The sequence below is a fragment of the Cryptomeria japonica genome, chromosome 3 (assembly GCF_030272615.1).
Source record: "Cryptomeria japonica chromosome 3, Sugi_1.0, whole genome shotgun sequence".
NCBI classification, from domain to species: domain Eukaryota; kingdom Viridiplantae; phylum Streptophyta; class Pinopsida; order Cupressales; family Cupressaceae; genus Cryptomeria; species Cryptomeria japonica.
This window is the reverse complement of record NC_081407.1, coordinates 766726951-766746028: the sequence shown is the minus strand read 5'-3', so window position 1 is coordinate 766746028 and position 19078 is coordinate 766726951. Positions and strand designations below refer to the sequence as shown.

At 30.8% G+C, this 19078-nt stretch overlaps 2 protein-coding genes across 2 annotated transcripts; both read left to right on the top strand.

Annotated features, from left to right (window-relative positions):
• Window positions 1–10409: 10409 nt before the first annotated feature.
• LOC131061942 (receptor-like protein 44) lies at window positions 10410–11135 on the top strand. Its single transcript, XM_059218569.1, has one exon. It carries the CDS (start codon window positions 10450–10452, stop codon window positions 11017–11019), a length of 570 nt encoding a protein of 189 aa, XP_059074552.1. The 5' UTR covers window positions 10410–10449; the 3' UTR covers window positions 11020–11135.
• A 150-nt stretch (window positions 11136–11285) lies between these two features.
• Window positions 11286–14132, top strand: LOC131061884 (putative leucine-rich repeat receptor-like serine/threonine-protein kinase At2g24130). Its single transcript, XM_057995740.2, is given in 2 exon segments — window positions 11286–13350; window positions 13437–14132. Coding segments are annotated over 2 exon segments (2502 nt in total). The 3' UTR covers window positions 13874–14132.
• The last annotated feature ends 4946 nt before the right edge of the window (window positions 14133–19078 follow it).

The window sequence follows — 19078 nt, the reverse complement described above, 5'->3', positions numbered from 1 at the left end:
AATTTGAAAAATGTGAATTTGAAAAATATATCTATGAAAGAGGATGATTATTCCTATAGGTATTTCACTTTTTAGATTTAGAAATATTTTCTTGGCTTGATGTAGCCTCTAACCAAAAATTTGAAAAATGTTAGTTTAAAAAAAAAAATCTCTGAAAGAGGATGATTATTGCTATTAGTATCTCACCTTTTAGCTTCAATGTAAGATGACTATTCTTCCTAACTACAACACCACTGAACATGGTTGATATATGTTGCTTTCAAAACTAAAATTATTTTGACTAATGTAATAATTTTTTCATTTAGCGAGTACATATCACACTATAAAATATGGTTAAAAATAACATGAATAATTTGAGATATAGAAAGGTTTCTTTCTCTTGATGCAACTTCCTACCAAAAATTTGAAAATTATCACTTTCTAGACTGTGGACTTGATGGTGTAGCACCAAGAGTAACAATTGAAGATGGTGTTTGTTATACATTCGATGCAATATTTGTTTCAGTGTGTGGAGTTGTCCTAATATTTGATGGTGTTATTTTTTATCCACTTTCTTGACCTTGAATGAGTGTTAAAGTAGTCACATCTGAACTAGTACCTACTGGTATAAAATATTATTTTTCTCTTGTGGTATGTTGGGTGCTAGATTGATTATTTTTTCTAAACTTCTATCCCATGCTTCAGCTTTTATGACATGCACATCTTTGCTGGTTATAACCTTTTTATTGATTGAACTATATATCTTATATGCCTTTGATATCTCACTATATCCCACAAGTATACCTTTTTCTCCTGTGTTATATAATTTTCTTCTTAACCCATCTAGGACATGTGCATATGCCACATATCTAAATAGTATTATACGAGAAACATTATGTTTTCTTCCACTCCATGCTTCTTTCAAAATCATATTTATGATACTTTCAATGAGACATCTATTCATTATAAATGTTACACATGCTACAATTTTAGCTCAATACTCATTTTACAATTGTTTTTCTTTCAATATGCAATATTCTTTTGCTTTCAATTTGATTATAATCTCTAAGATGAGTGTAATGCCCGCCAAAATAACCTAGAGAACTTAACCAACTATCATGAAAACATACATAATTTTTTTTTTTAATGCCTACTAATACAACATAATCAAGTTACTACTCACAAGCACCTAATATCCATTAGCATGATTTACCATTGTGCATCATGACAAAATCACCAACCATGATGCACAAGTGGAAATAAAACACATCATAACATCTATCTCCCTAGGGTATCTTAGTGTCATTTCTTTCACTACTAACCATCATAACAACATAACAATAACTAAATGAATGCACACTATTTGTAGTATCAATTATTCTTTCCATGCACATATGCAAAATCATTTCTAATCTATTCATAATAAATACGATCTTCACCAATGCAACATCACATTAACCCCATAAGGTTCATTTTAAAGCACCAATGACAAATGTTCCTAATCCAAACAACTTTCTCAATTACAACATCATAATCTATTACTAGTACTAATTACTACATTCTTAATCTATTCCCTAAACCAGAATAGACACACGTACAACACTAATAGTAGCAACAAATTTTAACTAAAATAATCACATATACCAATATTACTAAGAGATTATGATTATACACACTGTAACATATTGAATTCTGATTAAAATAACACTCAATTAATAAACATGTCACTTCATACTAGAGATTTCTCTTCCCACTTCAGAACACGCCTCGACCTGCCACACATTCCTGCACTCAAATCTACTCTGCTAGATACACACATTAGTTCTATCAATTTCTAGATAGGAGTTCAACATGCTATACCATATGATAACTTTAATTGGGTCCAACATCCACCAATGTACTTGCAAGGGTAAACATATAACCTAGGAAAAGTGACAAGACCAAACAACTCAGAAGAGCCAGACCTAAGGGCTAGACCTACAATCTCAGGGGCTCATCACAGATGGCCTTGCCTACATGAATGTGCAAAGACTTCATAGTTCAACTTAGAAATCATATAAAATTATAAAAGAGGGTACACAACCCTTTCTAGGGCCTCATACCCTAGACAATTCTCTCATTGGTTGTCACCCACTAAAGTGAAACAGGGACAAAATCTAATATAAATAGATTAATCACACATAGGAATCCCTACAATGATACTCAAAACAACATACTTCTATGGATCAGGTATAGTATATAAGTACCAATCACATGTTATATGCAACACGAGAACAATGCACGAGAGACATGCCCGATCCTCTTTAATAACTCTAATAACCATTCAACATACAAGGAATAAATGGACTTAACTAATGTGTTCAAAGATCAACATAACATTTCGCATGGAGGTACAACAAGTAGACATTTCATGGCCAATTCAGATATACATTATTTACACCACATGCTAAAATAGTCTCTTTATACAACATATTATAACACTAAATACAATAATAGCTAAAAGATATAACACCTCAAATTCGAGCATATTCCTTAAGCACTAAACTTCATTACTCAACCAAAAGACATAAACATAGTAATGCTCAAATTATCATCTTTTGTAAAAATAATAAATAAACAAATCAATAATGATACCTTTAATCCATGAACTATTAAGGATATCTTTGAATAGCAATTTCCTACTATGTAATACTATAGAGAACTCGTCCTTCACGTTAGTGCAGTAGACAATTTCACATTAATTATCACAACACTAACTATTATTTAGGAAATCTTATAGCTTATAAGGAATATATTAGATCTTAGGTGATCATATAAAAGACCTAAAATATTAAATTGCATTCTTAAAATGGAACTTCCTTGTTCTTTGACACGAATCATTGTATTGATTATCTTAGTGTTCTCTTAGATCAATGTAAATTCATAATAATAATCTACTCATTTCAAATCAAATAAGTAATTGTAACTGATATCCTAAGTTAAAGAGGGAAGGTTTAGGTATCTACATTTGATGTCATTGTTTCCTTTATCGTTTGTGAAATGAACATTAATCTATAAATTGAGTTGTCATGTCCAAGTACTAAAGTTGTAACAAGAACTTACGAGACAAATATATATAATTCTATATCACTCACTCAACAAGATTAATTAATCTAACTAGCTTAAAAAAAAACACATCGATTTTTAAATTACAACATTTTTTCCCTTCTTACAATAAATAGGGATTGAAATGTCTAAATCGATCCCAAACAAATTGTAATTACAACTCAAATCAAGGTTACTAACGCAATGCCTTACCCTCATTAATATTGAGTGGTAACACCAATATTTATCCTAAGATTATTACAAATTAAACCATTATTAATATTAATATTATTATTGTTAATAATGTTATAATATCACTATAACCATTATTAACAAATAAGAAATCACCTACATAATCATTATTCACTTAGTCATCAAAATAGTTATCCCCTAGATTCCCACAATACTAATAATAATATTACAATTAATTTCCACTTCTAAATTATTATTATTTATTTCTTTATAAATGAACTCCACTAACTATTATGAATATTAACAATCACAAAGTTTAGCTAGGGCGCACCTCCTATTTTCAACATTACCATTTTCTTTTACAAAAAAAATAAAATAATTTATCCCTGTAATGGAAACTAAAACAAAGTTACATGTTCTAATATAAATTATACATTACAAATTCCATTTAGCCAGGGCCCACTAAAATAAATAAATGATCTTAGTCCTATAAACATTTTCCTACTACTTTCCAAAATTAATAGAGGCATTTTTCTTTGCTTCATGTGCATATAGTCATGTTCAGACACAAGGCCACTTTAAGGAGGAACTAATTGAGAGGTATAAGCTACAGGTGGAGGAAAAGGCTGCGTGATTTAAGATCAGACCTTAAGCATATGTATTTCATCCTTAGGCTATAGATTACATGGCAACCACTACATACTAATGATTTACACCTATGCTCAAGTCGGTAATAAAAGGAGCCCTCCATAGGACTGAAACGATAGATGTATATTTATCTTTATCTCCTTCAAATATTTTGCAGGGAAGTTGGGCCATTAATTTGCTGCCCTAACATATATAGCACCAGACACAATCCTAGCCATTGTCTTTGCAAGGGAGTCCATGGCAGATAGTGGACAAGATATATGGTCTGATGCCCTAATGTTAACTACGCCATTTGTCAGAAAGATAAAAAAAAAAAGAAGGGTGTTGATTAGAGGGATATCACGAGAGTTTCCAAGAGGGCGCACTTGTCTAACCCAATTAGATTGAACAATGGAGAGGACTGAGAAAACCAACTTTTTTTCACATGATTTTTCCTCTACAATCCAATATTTCATTTACATAAAGATCTATTTCTTTTAGACAAAGATCTATTTGTTCGATAAGAACATTTCTGAAAGCATTGAAAGATGGACTATGTACCTAGTTATTGTTGCCAAAAAGAGTCTTAGCAGCCTTGCCCTTCCCAACTAAGCCAAAACTAGATGCATTTTTGGGCGCCACTTCAAAATACTTCATGCTGGGAGCAGCTAAAGAAATGGAAGGAAAGAGATTTTTAGATTAAGAGAATCCCCCTCTTTGTAATCTGCTCCAACCCTTATCCCTCAAACATTGTGGTTACCTCCTTTGAAGGTAAAGTTTTTCTTATTTAATAATTTACTTTCCTGTTTAAAACATATGGAAGCTTTTTGTAAACAAAACTTCTTTCTTTTATTATTATTAATAAAATATGAATAAAGTAAACTCTATTTAAATTCATAAATACTTTTAGAGTATATTAATTAGTTTTCATTTATTAAATATATACCCATATATTAGTTTGTAAATATAATTTAATTATTATTATAATTTCTTATTTTATTAAATTTATAATTTTAAGAAATCAAATATTAAAAATCATTCATAATCAATTTAATCACTAATTAGTAATCTAAAAATAATTTTGTGTTTATCTTTCTTATCTTTCTATTGAATACTATCAACAATCAGTTAATATTCGGTTAGAGATAGTTACCAAATGGTCGTTATATAAGTATGGCAATCTTTAAATATATAAAATTATCTATATTGATTAAGATATCAAATATCCCTGTTTTCATTCATGCAAAATTTACCATAATACCTAATTGTTCATACCAAGTGAGAGGGGCCTCACATCGAGTTTAAATAGTTGTAAAACCTTAAACACACTAGTCAATACTAGTAAACTAGATGAAAGGAATATTTTGTTAATGGAACAAATTTTAATATTATACTTGATTGTGTGTTTCAATATTGGTTACTGTTACATAGTTGGATAGGTGGCAGGTCTTATATTCTTGATTATGTGTTTCCTACATTAGTATATTTTCATAATTTAGAATCCTCCATGTGGTGACCCTTGAATTCTTTAAATAAATTAAAAATTGATATCATACATTATGCACTTGCATTATATAATTTATATGTTTTATATATTTTGAGTTCATTATGTAACATAGTCGATATATGACATGACTGTTTTACATAGCCTAAGAATGTTATATAATATCCTTGCATATTTTACTCAAAAAATTTCCTATCAATTATTCTCTAGAATAGGTTTGAATAACAATCTCATAAACTTTGTGTTCTAATATACCCCATTTAATGTGTTTTTTTGTTTGTTTTAAATAACAATTTTGAACTTCAACATCATTAAATTTAGTTATTCTAGATTGATATTTTACAAATATACTATCAAGATGTTTCATGTCTTTTTAGATTTACAACCATATAATTTATTTTCTATTTGGAATTGACACACTTTTTAAAAAAAAATTCAACAATATTTTTTATTTTTCTTACATATGTGTATATTTATTTTTTGTAAAAATTTAGACGTCTTATAAAAAATTGTAAGATAATGTTTATTATTGTTATACACTTAATTCTTTATACATTAAAAATTTATATTTTTATGTTTGAAAAAAAAATTATGTGATCTACACAGTCAATGATGTATTCACTTTAGAAACACATACACTAACCACAAAAATTTAAAATTGATAAATACAAAACAAAAAATTAGGGTGCACACATTAAAGAATATGTTATATTTTAGTAAGAAAACCAAGAACACTTTTCTTTTAGTGTGAAAATTCACTCTCTTAATCTTAACCATTTTAAAAATAGCTTTTAATAGTTTATAAACAAAATTTAAAGTACTACAATTCTTGGTCTTGTTACATCTTTAACTTCTCAATGCACGCATCTCAAATTAGTCATCCAATTTTTTTGTTTATTTTATTTTAGATAGATACAAATGACCACTTTTTATCTCTTCTTTTATCTCCATTTCAATTGACTTACCATTACGGTAGAAGTCAACCTTTTAAAGGGAACACACCTAATGCTATGTTATATTTTTATGACAAAGAAATGACCATTTTATGTGCTTCTTCTATTTCATCATCTTAATTTATTACATTTAAAACTTTTAGTTTTATAGAATCTAGTTTATAAGCACTACTAATCTTGTTCTTGTCATATCTAAAAAAATTTGATTCTAGGTATCTTGAATTATGTACTAAAGATTATTTTTTATTTTTTTTAAGTTAGTCATTTTTTACCCCTATTACGCCCCTATTTCTATACACATGTTTAGATCTTAAAGGCATACACATAAAAATCAATAGCCCAAAAGAACCCCAAAAATTCAAACTACTACCATTACTCTTGTAGACACTTCAAATTGTCTTAAGTTGTTGATGACTCTTTTCACTAACCTTTTGTCTAAACTAAGTAAATAAATTTTTATTATTATTTAGTACTAATATTTTTCTTCTAATTTCTAATGATTAAATAATTCTTAAATATTTAATTATTTTCCTTTTAAACCATTAATTAAATAATCTTCGTTATTTAATTATAGTTCATCATTATCCATTTCTAATAATGTATAATCCTACATTTTGTGACCCTTGATCTCATTAGACAAAATAAATCGATATCATACATTATGCACCTACATTATATAATTTATGTTTTTTATATAAATGAATTATGTAATATAATTACATAATTTCATTATATGACATAATCGTTTTATATATATAACATGAGAATGTTATATAATACTTTTGCATATTTTACACAAAAAAAATCCTACTTGTTATGCTCTAAAATAGATTTAATAACAAGCTCAAAAATTGTTGTTCTAATTTACCCACATTTGATGCCCTTTTTATTTTAAATAATATTTTTCAACTTCAACATCATTAAAGGTTTTGATGAGATATTCAAAATCATTAAATTTAGCTATTCTAGAATAATATTTTACAAAAATACTATAAAAATGTTTCATGTCTTCTTATATTTCTAACCATATAATTTGTTTTCTATTTGAAATTAATATAGTTTTAGAAAATTTGAAAAATATTGTTTAGGATTGTTCTCTTTATATATATATATATATATTAATTTGTTTGATATACACATTCAATGATGCATGGATTCACTTTGAAAACACCCACACTAATCAATAAATTTTAAAAATATTAAATACAACAACAAAAAATAGCGGGCACACACTAAACCGTATGTTAAATTCTGTATGTTAAATTTTAGTATTAAAACCAATAACACTTGTCTTTGACTGTCACAATTGAATCTCTTAATCTTAAACATTTTAATAATAATGTTTAGTAGTTTATAAACCAAATTTAAAGTACTACAACTCTTGCTCTTGTTATATCTTCAACTTTCTAGTGCATGCATCTCAAATTAGTCATCCAAGTTTTTTATTTAATTTATTTTACGTAGAAACAAATGACCACTTTTGAACTCCTCCTTTATTTCTATTTCAATTGATTTACCCTTAAGGTAGAATCCAACCTTATAAGGGAAACACACCTAATGTTATGTTATAATTTTATGATAAAAAAATGACCACTTGATGCACTTGTCCTATTCCATCCTCTTAATCTATTACATTACAAAAAAAAATTAGTATAGAATGTATTTTATGAAGACTTCTAATATTTTTCTTGTCATATCTTAAAAGTTTAAATCTAGCTATCTTGAATTATGTACTAAAGATTATTTTTTTATTTTTTTTAAAGGGAGTAATTTCTTAACCCCTCTTCAGACCCCATTTCCATACACATACTTTTATTTTCTTTTGAGAAAAAGGAGGTGAAAATATATTAATCAACAAAAAGTTATAACAAATCCAGAAAGGTAAGGAAGCCACAAAAAGCCAAAAACAATAAAGATAGAGGATGAAGCCACTCCTGATATAACCACATACCTATGCATATCCCATGCAACTAAGTCCTCAAGCACCCTAGAATAATTCAAGAAAACTTATGCATATCCCCTGTAACTAAGTCCTCAAGCACTGTAGAATAATCCAAGGAAAACTGTCCCCAATCCTCCACTTGCCACTAACCACTGTGCTCAAAATCCCATCTAGCCAAGCAACCTGCCACCACATTCCATTCTTGAGGAACATGGCAAAATGTAATAGAGCCCAAAGGCCCACAAAGCCTAAAACTATGTCATGCCATAGGAGCCAATTGCCAACTCAGTCCCTCCAACTTATGTCTATTCAGTGTTTCCACAATAAGTTTGAGGCTAATTAAACAATTCTTCTTCAAGCCATTTCCATACACATACATAGATCTTAATGATGTGCACATAAAAAATCAACAACCCACAAAGAACCACAAACATTGAAACTACCATCATTACTCTATTACAAAACATCCATATCCTCCATAAAACATTCATTCTCTATAAGAGAGTAGCTCACCTAATTACCCGTCATTTGACCTATATTTTGCCTCATGAACAATAGCAGCTACTTTTATTTTACTCAATAGTGGTGACACAAATTTGGAAGACATAATGATGTGGAAAAAATTTCTCCATTAATGCAACAATGGATTATTATAAGTATAATAAAAAATAAAATTATTTAATGGACATGTCAAAAAAATATTTCTGAAGTGTAGCATCATACAATATTGTTGATATATATCTCTTTAAAGAATAAATTTATATTTTCTTTATGTAGTAATTTTTCCATTCAATTGGTAGACATTACACCATAAAATTTGGATAGTTCTCACTTGAATAATTTCATTTTCAGATTTACAAAGAGTTTCTTTGCTTGATCCAACCTCCTACAAGAAATTTGAAAAATGTTACTTTGAAAAAATTATATGCAAGAGGATGATTATTCCACTATGTATCTCACTTTTTACCCACAATTTATGGCAAATTTTCTTCTCAAATACAAGACCATACAATATGGTTGATGTCTATCCCTTTCAAGAATGGATTTATTTTATCTAATGTAGTAAATTTCATTGAATTGATACAAATGGTGTCTTAAAATATTAATAGTCCTTACTCGAGTAATGTAATTTTTAGATTTAGAAAGGCTTTCTTCACTTGATGCAACCTCCTACCAAAAATTTGAAAAATGTCATTTTGAAAACAATATCTTTGAAAAAGAATGATCATTCTAATATGTATCTCACCTTTTAGCATCAATGTATCATGAATTATTTTCTTGAGTACAACACCACACAATATGGTTGATATATGTCCCTTTCAAGAATAAATTTATTTTGTCAAATGTTGTATTTCTTCATTCAATTTATGCAAATGAAACCATAGAATATAAATAGACATCATTTGAGTAAAATAATGTTTAGATTTAGAAAGATTTTCTTTCCTTGATGCAACCTCCTACAAGAAACTTGAAAATTCACATTTTGAAAATAATATCTATGAACAAGGAGGATTAATCATGCGTATCTCATTTTTCAACTTTAATGTAATATGATGCTTGTTCTTGAATTGTACAACACCACACAATATGGTTGATATATGTTCCTTTCAAGAACAATTCAATGGTGTCTAATGTAGCAATTCTTCATTCAATTGATACACATTAGATCATAAAACACAGATAAGCATCACTTAAATAATATCATTTTTAGATTTAAAAAGTTTTTCTTCACTTGATACACCCTCTTAACAAAAAATTGTAAAGTATCACTTTAAAAAAAATATCTATGAAAGAAAAAGAGCACTCTCATATGTAGCACTTCTTATCTTCAATGCAACATGAATATTTTTCTTGAATACAGCACCATATAATATGGTTGATATAAGTCTCATTCAAGAATAAATTTATTTTATATTATAATTCTTCATGCAAATGATATACTTCAAGACTATAAAATATGATTAGACATCTTTTGAATAATAACATTTTTAGTTTTAAAAATCTTTTCTTAGCATGATGCAACCTCCTCCCAAAAAATTGAAAAATGCCACTTTGAAAAAATATCTATATAAAAAGACGAGTATTCCCTGTATCTCATTTTTTACCTTCAATGTAATACGACTGCTGTTTTAACTCTTCCTCAGTCTCCACTTTTTTTCTTCGGTTTCATGCTTTCCTTATTTTCAATCGCCGCTCTTCCTCAGTCTCTCAATAATATCTCTCATCAACAACAACAATATTTGCTCTTGCAATTTAAAGCTGCCATTTTGAACAATAACATTTCACTGCGCAACTGGACTCCCTCTCTACCCCTCTGCAATTGGACCGGCGTTAACTGCCATCCCTCTTTTCACTCTGTCCTCGCCCTCAATCTGTCTTACATAAACTTACACGGCACCATCTCTCCTATCCTGGAGAATCTTTCCTCTCTTCAAACCATAGATCTCTCTGGCAATGCCCTCACTGGTACCATTCCACCTCAACTAGGCCAACTTCCCTGCCTGAAAATACTCTGGCTCCACGACAATCACTTACAAGGAACTATTCCGCCCACTCTCTCTGCTTGCCGTAGTCTATATTACCTGGATCTCTCCTATAACCAACTGCATGGCAGCATACCACCCGAGCTGAGTCTCCTCGCAAGTCTGAAGAACCTTACCTTGGGAGCAAACAATCTCACCGGTACCATTCCCTATTCTTTAGGAAATCTGTCAGCCTTAGACTGGATTTGCAAATAAATGATCTCATAGGTACCATTCCGCCCGCTATCTCCGCTTGCCGCAGTTTGCATTACCTTGATCTCTCTTTTAACCAACTGCATGGTAGCATTCCACCCGATCTAGGCCTCCTTACAAGTTTGAGGATCCTTTACTTGGGAGCAAACAATCTCACTGCCATTCCTCATTCTTTAGGAAATCTGTCCGCCTTAGTTAACTTGGATTTGGCAGAAAATGATCTCTCAGGTCCCATTCCTCCTGAACTGGGCATACTCACTCAGCTACAGATGCTTCAGCTTTTTCTAAACCATCTATCAGGTAACATTCCCTCCTCTTTAACAAATCTCTCAAAATTGAATAGATTGGATTTCTTTCAAAACCAGCTGAGTGGACATATTCCATGGGACATTGGTACCAAGCTCTCCAATTTGAAATACCTCAGTTTATGGGCAAATCAGCTTAGTGGAAACATACCAAATTCCATTGGAAATTGTTCGGGTCTCGAAGTACTTTCGTTAACCAAAAACCAGCTCGGTGGAATGGTCCCAATGGAGCTCGGTAAGTTGAGCCTCCTTACCACGCTTTATCTAAGCCAAAATCAACTTGTTAGTACCAGCAGAAACACATTGGCTTTTGTAACTGCTCTCACAAATTGCTCCCACTTAGAATTAATGGATGTGTCAGAAAATCATCTCACTGGTACATTGCCTCCATTCATCGGCCAAATGTCCACCACTCTCACTCGCCTGAATTTGTCAAACAACATGATAAGTGGAACCATGTCTCAGCAAATTGTGAATCTAACAAATTTAACATACTTAGACTTGGGCAATAATCTTTTCAATGGCAATATTCCATCTATAATTAAAAGATTCTGTAAGTTGGAAAGACTGTATCTGAATGGTAACAAATTAGAAGGAAGCATTCCAAATGAGATAGGTCAAATGCAACATCTCGGCCTCTTGGATCTTAGTAGAAACCAGCTATCTGGAAAAATACCAGATTCGCTCTGTGACCCCGAACAACTTAGATATATTTATCTTCACCATAACAACTTATCAGGAGAGATCCCGGTTAGTTTAGAGAGGTGTCAGAAGTTGGAGCTCATTGATTTCTCTTACAATAAACTAGGAGGAAGAGTGCCTCGTGAAGTAATTGCGAGCCTTAAAAACCTGCAATTCTACCTTAATCTTTCAGGGAATTCTGTGCAAGGGTTCTTGCCACAGGAGATGAGTAAAATTGTAATGGCTCAAGACATAGACATCTCTGGAAATCACCTTACAGGGGTGATTCCAAATTCTCTAGGAGACTGCACAGCATTAGAGCATCTAAATCTGTCCCACAATGCCTTTGAAGGTCCAATACCAGATTCACTCTCCAAACTGTAAAATCTCCAAGAAATGGATCTTTCAGCCAATTTTCTGTCAGGTTCAATACCAATGTCCTTTGCAAGACTAGAAGTACTTAACTACATGAATGTTTCTTTCAATAATCTGTCGGGTCAAATTCCAGAAGGAGGGCTGTTTCCAAATAGAACAGTTATAACAATGTTTGAAGGAAACCTTGGCCTCTGTGGCCCAAAAAATTATTCATTGCCTCCATGCCCAAATCAGACTCATGAAAAGCATTCAGTGCTGAAAGAAATAGTCTTATCGGTTGCTGGAACTGTTGCTTTAATATTAGTCTCTTTCTCTATAGGAATGCTATGGAGAAATAAATTTTCAAATCAACTCTTCCGTTCGTCAAAAATTTCTTTTAAAAGGCTCAACTATCCTAAATTTTCTTACAAAGATCTTGTCATTGCAACATCTGGATTTGATGAGTCAAATTTGCTTGGTGTGGGTAACTTTGGGTCTGTCTATAAAGGCGTTTTGAAGGATGGTAAGGTAGTTGCCATCAAGGCTCTTAATTTGCATAATGAAGAGTCTGAGAAAAGTTTTAACACAGAATGCAGAGTGTTAGGGAGGATTAGGCACCGCAACCTCATCAGAATCATAAGTGCATTTTACTACCCTAGCTTTAAAGGTTTGGTTCTTCAATATGCATCAAATGGGAGCTTGGAAAATCATTTGCACCCTAACAGAGGTGATCAGGACTTTTTTGAATTGGGATTGAGTGAGTGCTTGAGCATTGCTACAGATGTAGCCCATGGCATGGAATATTTACATCATGATTGTCCTTTGCAAATTGTGCATTGTGATTTAAAACCTAGCAATGTGCTCCTGGATGCCAACATGACAGCCCTTGTGACTGATTTTGGTATATCCCGTTTTGTAATCACTCCAAACTCCACAGATTCACTGAGTATAACAACATTTGCACTCAGGGGATCTATTGGCTATATTGCTCCAGGTAAAATTTTTGAATTATGTTTACCTTTGCATTAACCTTTTCTTTAATAGTTTTTTTAAGAATTTCATGGACAAAATTTATTGCAGAGTATGGATTGGGCGGCAGTGTTTCTATAAAGGGAGATGTTTACAGTTATGGAATTCTGATACTAGAGATGGTTACAAGGAAGAGGCCAAATGATGACATGTTTGTTGGAGACCTAAACTTGCAAAAGTGGGTGAGATCAGCTTTTCCAAATAGAGTGGCAGAGATTGTTGATAGTAGATTGCTAAGGGATGTGAATGCAAACATGGAAGAGAATGGATTTCTACTTTCTTTCATTCATGTTGGATTGCTATGCACCAATGAATCTCCAAGACAACGACCCTCCATGAGAGATGTAGCCATGGCCTTGGAGAACCTCAAGACATCTTTGACAGGAAATATAGCTTCCTCCAATTTAACATCTACTATATCAGACCTCCTACGCAATACCAATCCCACTACATTATCAGCATCAAATAGTCAAAGTTCTACATTTTAGATGTTCCGAGTTTCTCCCTTGTGTAGTCAAATATAGAAAATTTATCCAGCAAATTTGAGGCTATGGTGTTCAAGGCCAAATGTTATAATGTAAAATATATCAATGACATGTATGTTGCGAATTAATTATTGAAACCTAAAGTTGTTGGTTAAGGTGATGTTGTGCCACTTTATCTGCTAGTTTAAGAAACTATGCATGATGATGTGCATATTGAGAGTCTTTCAATACTTGTCTCTCCTATTTTTAGCTGTATGTTACAATTTATTGTAAGGGACTACAATTGCTGATTCAAATACAGTTTGGAATAACTGTGTCAATTTTTATTAATCTAGGGAAAAGACCTCATGATCAAAAGAAAATTTGAATTATATTTTTTTTAGTTTAGTTTGTCTATATGTTAGTATTTTGCATTTTTGAAGGGCTTAAGGGCATTTTTAGCCCCTTCATCTGGCTAAAGAGCATTATTTTTTTTTTAGTTTAGTTTGTCTATATGTTAGTATTTTGCATTTTGCGCTGGTTGCAGGGGCTAAAAATGCCCTTAAGACCTTCAAAAATGCAAAATACTAACACATAGACAAACTAAACTAAAAACAATATAATTCAAATTTTCTTTTGATCAACATGATGTAATCTATGAAATTGAATAGAAGTTTCTTTGTGTGATAACATTTTGTGTTTCTGTAGCGTAGTGTGTTTCTGGTTATGACCTCTGTTTTCAGATTAAAATTTGGTATCAAAGCAGGCTAGATCGACGGTTTGAAAGAAAGTTGCAAAATAAGAGAGAGTGTAGCCGATGCATTGCTGATCGAAGGCCTGAAGGAGCAGACCACATGTAAAATTCTGGGATCACATCATGGTTGGACACGTTATATGTTTTTGAATTCCTAGTGATGCCATTAGATGGTAGAAACATGTGATCTTTAGTTGAGATAGAGGATTATGTAGCTTACACAACTTCTTCTTACGTTTAAGGGATCTCAAGTGTTTGGGACTACAAAATCTTCATGACGTCAAAAAACTTGTTTTAAGACCATATCAGCTATTATTACACCATTGGCTTTTACCAAGTTAGGTAGGTGATAGTTCCCATATTATTGGTTGTGTGTTTCCTATATTACTATATTTTCATAATTCTAAATATTAAGTGGTGTGACTCTTGATCTCATTAGATTAAAAAAAAATTGAAATCATACATAACTCATACATTATGTGCACATGTTACATAACTCGTATGATATGTAATGCACGTGCATTATTAATACACTTATATTATATAGCATGAGTGTGTTAAATAACATGAGCATGTTATATAATGTGTTTTCATGTTATGATAAAAATCCACACCTTTTTCGCTTTGGAATAGGTTTCAATAAAAAATTTAAAGAGTCCAGGTTCTAATTTACCATCATCTGATATGCTTGCATTAAATTTAGTAACTTTTTTCAACTTCAACATCAATATATTTAATCATTTTACAACAATATTTGATAAAAACCTATCAAAATGTCACATGTCTTCTCAACTCTCTAACCATACAAATTATTTTTTGTTTGGAATTAACACACACATTTGTATTTTTTTAGCTAATGTTTCCATGTCCCTTAGATACATGTGTAATGATTTTATTTTGTAACTTCCCATCCACTTTTCAAAACTTGAAAAAAATTATATAGGGTTGTTTTATGTTTAATTCTTTATACATTCTTTTATTGTTGTTTTTTTAATATAATTTATGTGATGCAACACCCAATGATACATTTTTTAGGATGCATTCACTTTCAAAAACATAAAAAAATACATTATCATAAAAAAATATTAATAATATACAACTTATAGTATTAACTCTTAACTATATATTTCAGTAAGAAAACTAAGAATACTTTTCTTTTAGTACAAAATTTGATCTTCTTAATCTTAACCATTTTTAAAACGGTTTAGTTGTTTAGAGACCAAATGTAAAGTACTACAATTCTTATTCTTGTCATATCTTCAACTTTTGAGTACATGCATCTCAAATTATTACTCATCCAAGTTTAGGTTTATCTAATTTTGAAAATAAAAAATTGACCACTTTTGACATCCCTATTTGTCTCCAATTGTATGCACTTGCGTTCAAGCTAGAAATCAACATTTTAGTGGGAGCACACTTGATGTTATATTATATTTTTATGAAAATAAAATGGCCACTTCACATGCTTCCCCTATTTCACACTCTTAATCTATACCATTTAAAAATTTGGTAAGTTATAGAAAGTAGTTTGTAAGCTCTTATAATCTCGTTCTTGTCATATCTTAGAATTTTGAGTGTAGGTATATTGAATTATGTATTAAAGACTTTTTACTATTTTTAAAAACAGGTCTAGTACCCCTTTGACACCTCATTTCCATACACATATTTAGATATTACTATCATACACATAAACATCAACATCCCACAAAGAACCCAAAACATCTATACCGCTATCATTACTCGATGACCAAACATCCACATCCTTTACAAAATACTCCTTCACCATAAAGAGGTTCTGCCACCTAATTCCCCCTCATTACACCTATTGTTGCGATGTGAATAATAAGAGCTATTTTTATAACATCCCACAAAGAACCCAAAACATTTATACCACTATCATTACTCGATGACCAAACATCCACATCCTTTACAAAATACTCCTTCACCATGAAGACGTTCTGCCACCTAATTCCCCCTCATTACACCTATTGTTGCATGTGAATAATAGCCATTTTTATATAATCAATGTGAATTGTGAGTATGCTTACTATTGATTGCTCACATAATAGTGGTGAATAAAATTTGGAGAACACAAAGATGTAATTTTTTTTTTCTTCATTTAATACAACTGTGTATTATTAAAAACATAATGAAAATAAATTTTAATTAAGGGATGTGTCAAGACATTTCTTCTTGAATAGAAAACCACACAATATGGATGATAGATGCCTCTTTCAAGATTTATTTTTAATACAGTAATATTTCATTTGATTGGAACACAAAATATGGATAAAGACTTGAATAATATCAATTTTTATATTTAGAAATTTTTTCTTTCCTTGATGGAACCCTCCTACAAGAATTTTGAAAAACATCACTTTGAAAAAAATATGTATTTAATAGGATGATCATCATTCTCGTATGCATCTCACTTCTTATCTTCAATGTAACTCAACTTTTCTTATTGAATACAACACACACAATATGGTTGTTATATCTTTCTTTCATAAATGCATTTATTTTATCTAATGTGGTAATATTTTATTAAATTGGTACACATATGCCATAAAAAATTGATAAACATCACAAGTGAATAAAATCATTGTTAGATTTAGAAATATCTTATTTTCTTGATACAACTTCCTCTTCAAAATTTGTCAAATGTCATTTTGAAAAATTTATCTATGAAAGAGAATGATTATTCTTTTATGTATATCACTTTTTGGCTTCAATGTAACATGACTTTTCTTCTTGAGTACAACACCACACAATATGGTTGATATATGTCCCTTTCAAGAATAAATTTATTTTATCTATTGTAGTATTTTTTCTTCCAATTGGCACACATCTGACCATAAAATATGGATAAGCATCACCTGAATAACATCTTTTTAAAGATTTAGAAATTTTTTCTTCACTTGATACAACCTCTAACTAAAAATTTGAAAAATGTGACTTTGAAAAAGATATCTATGAAAGAGGATGATTATTCCTATAGGTATTTCACTTTTTAGATTTAGAAATATTTTTTTGGCTTGATGTAACCTATAACCAAAAATCTGAAAAATGTCACTTTGAAAAATATATCTATGAAAGAGGATCATTATTCCTGCTAGTATCTCACCTTTTACCTTCAATATAAGATGACTATTATTCCTAACTATAGCACCACTTTGTTAGCATTTCACAAAGGGAGATTATTGGTATTCCAGTAAGTTTGTTGGTATGAGGATATTGAGAAGGTTGTTGAAGATTGTGGATATAACTAAGAAAGGATGATTACTATCTTGATAATATTATTTTGTCAATGATGTCAAGCAATTGATTTTTGGATTCAGTATGATGTTGCCATATCTTAATGAGTATGTTTTGATAAGTATAAAGATGTTGGTAAGTGACACAAAAAGAATGAAAATGAAGGGGAGTAATAAGTTATTGAATGGGCAACTATTACCGAGTTAGACAATGATGAGATTTTGTTGTTTTGATTATTTTTATATCCTATATATATAAGTATTCTAAGAATGAGAAAAGATTTCATTCATTAGATGAGTTCAGATTTGATATTGTTCTATGTTACAGAGCATGAAGCTAGTCGGTGAACACTAAGGTTATCGATATCGGTTAAAGAAGGCAGAATATCTACCGAGTAAAGGTTTAGTATTTACCGAGTAACAACCAAGTAATAACAGAATGCATTGGATCGATAAAAGCATTATTAAATGAAGAATTCCAATGAGCTGGAGATGTATAGATGATTGGTGTGTCATGAAAGAAGTTAGTTGAAGATCTACAATAATGAAAATACAGGAGTTAGATCTACAACATAGATTGAACGGTAATAACCTAGCACAAGTTACAAGGAAGGAATACAAGTTCCAAGGCGAGATAAAACATTTTTAGATCGAAGGATACAATGAACCTAGTCAAGTTTGAAGATCTAATGGCTAAGATTGATAATGCGAAATGTGATCAAGGAGATTAAGCAGTTAGGAATTGTTTATAAATAAGAAATTGTTGATGAACAATACATGCGGGCAAATAGAAGAACAGTGATACTACAGTAGTGATCACCGAGCATAGAAGACTGAATATCTAATTAAAGAACAAATTGAGAAGCCCAGCAAGGAGCAAGATAAGTCTTATGACAAGATTATTTTGAGCAAATAGAGTCTGCTTTAGCATTTCAGATGTGAAGTTGTAGATATATTTTATACTGTTATCTATTTTGTAAGTGACAGGAAATCTCTTAACCGAGTGGACCTAACAATCTTATTTGTAAATCCTCTAGCAAGGTAACATTCTGAATGAGTGTTTGAAATCCTTTAACAAGGTCACTTCTAACAAAGTGCAAGATTCTAACAAGTTTGAGGGAAATCCCTTAACTGGGTCACATCTAGCAATGTGTTTATGTAATCTGTAACAGGATTGGCTTTTAACTAAGCATACTCTAGAAGGGTATATTTCTTAGTGGG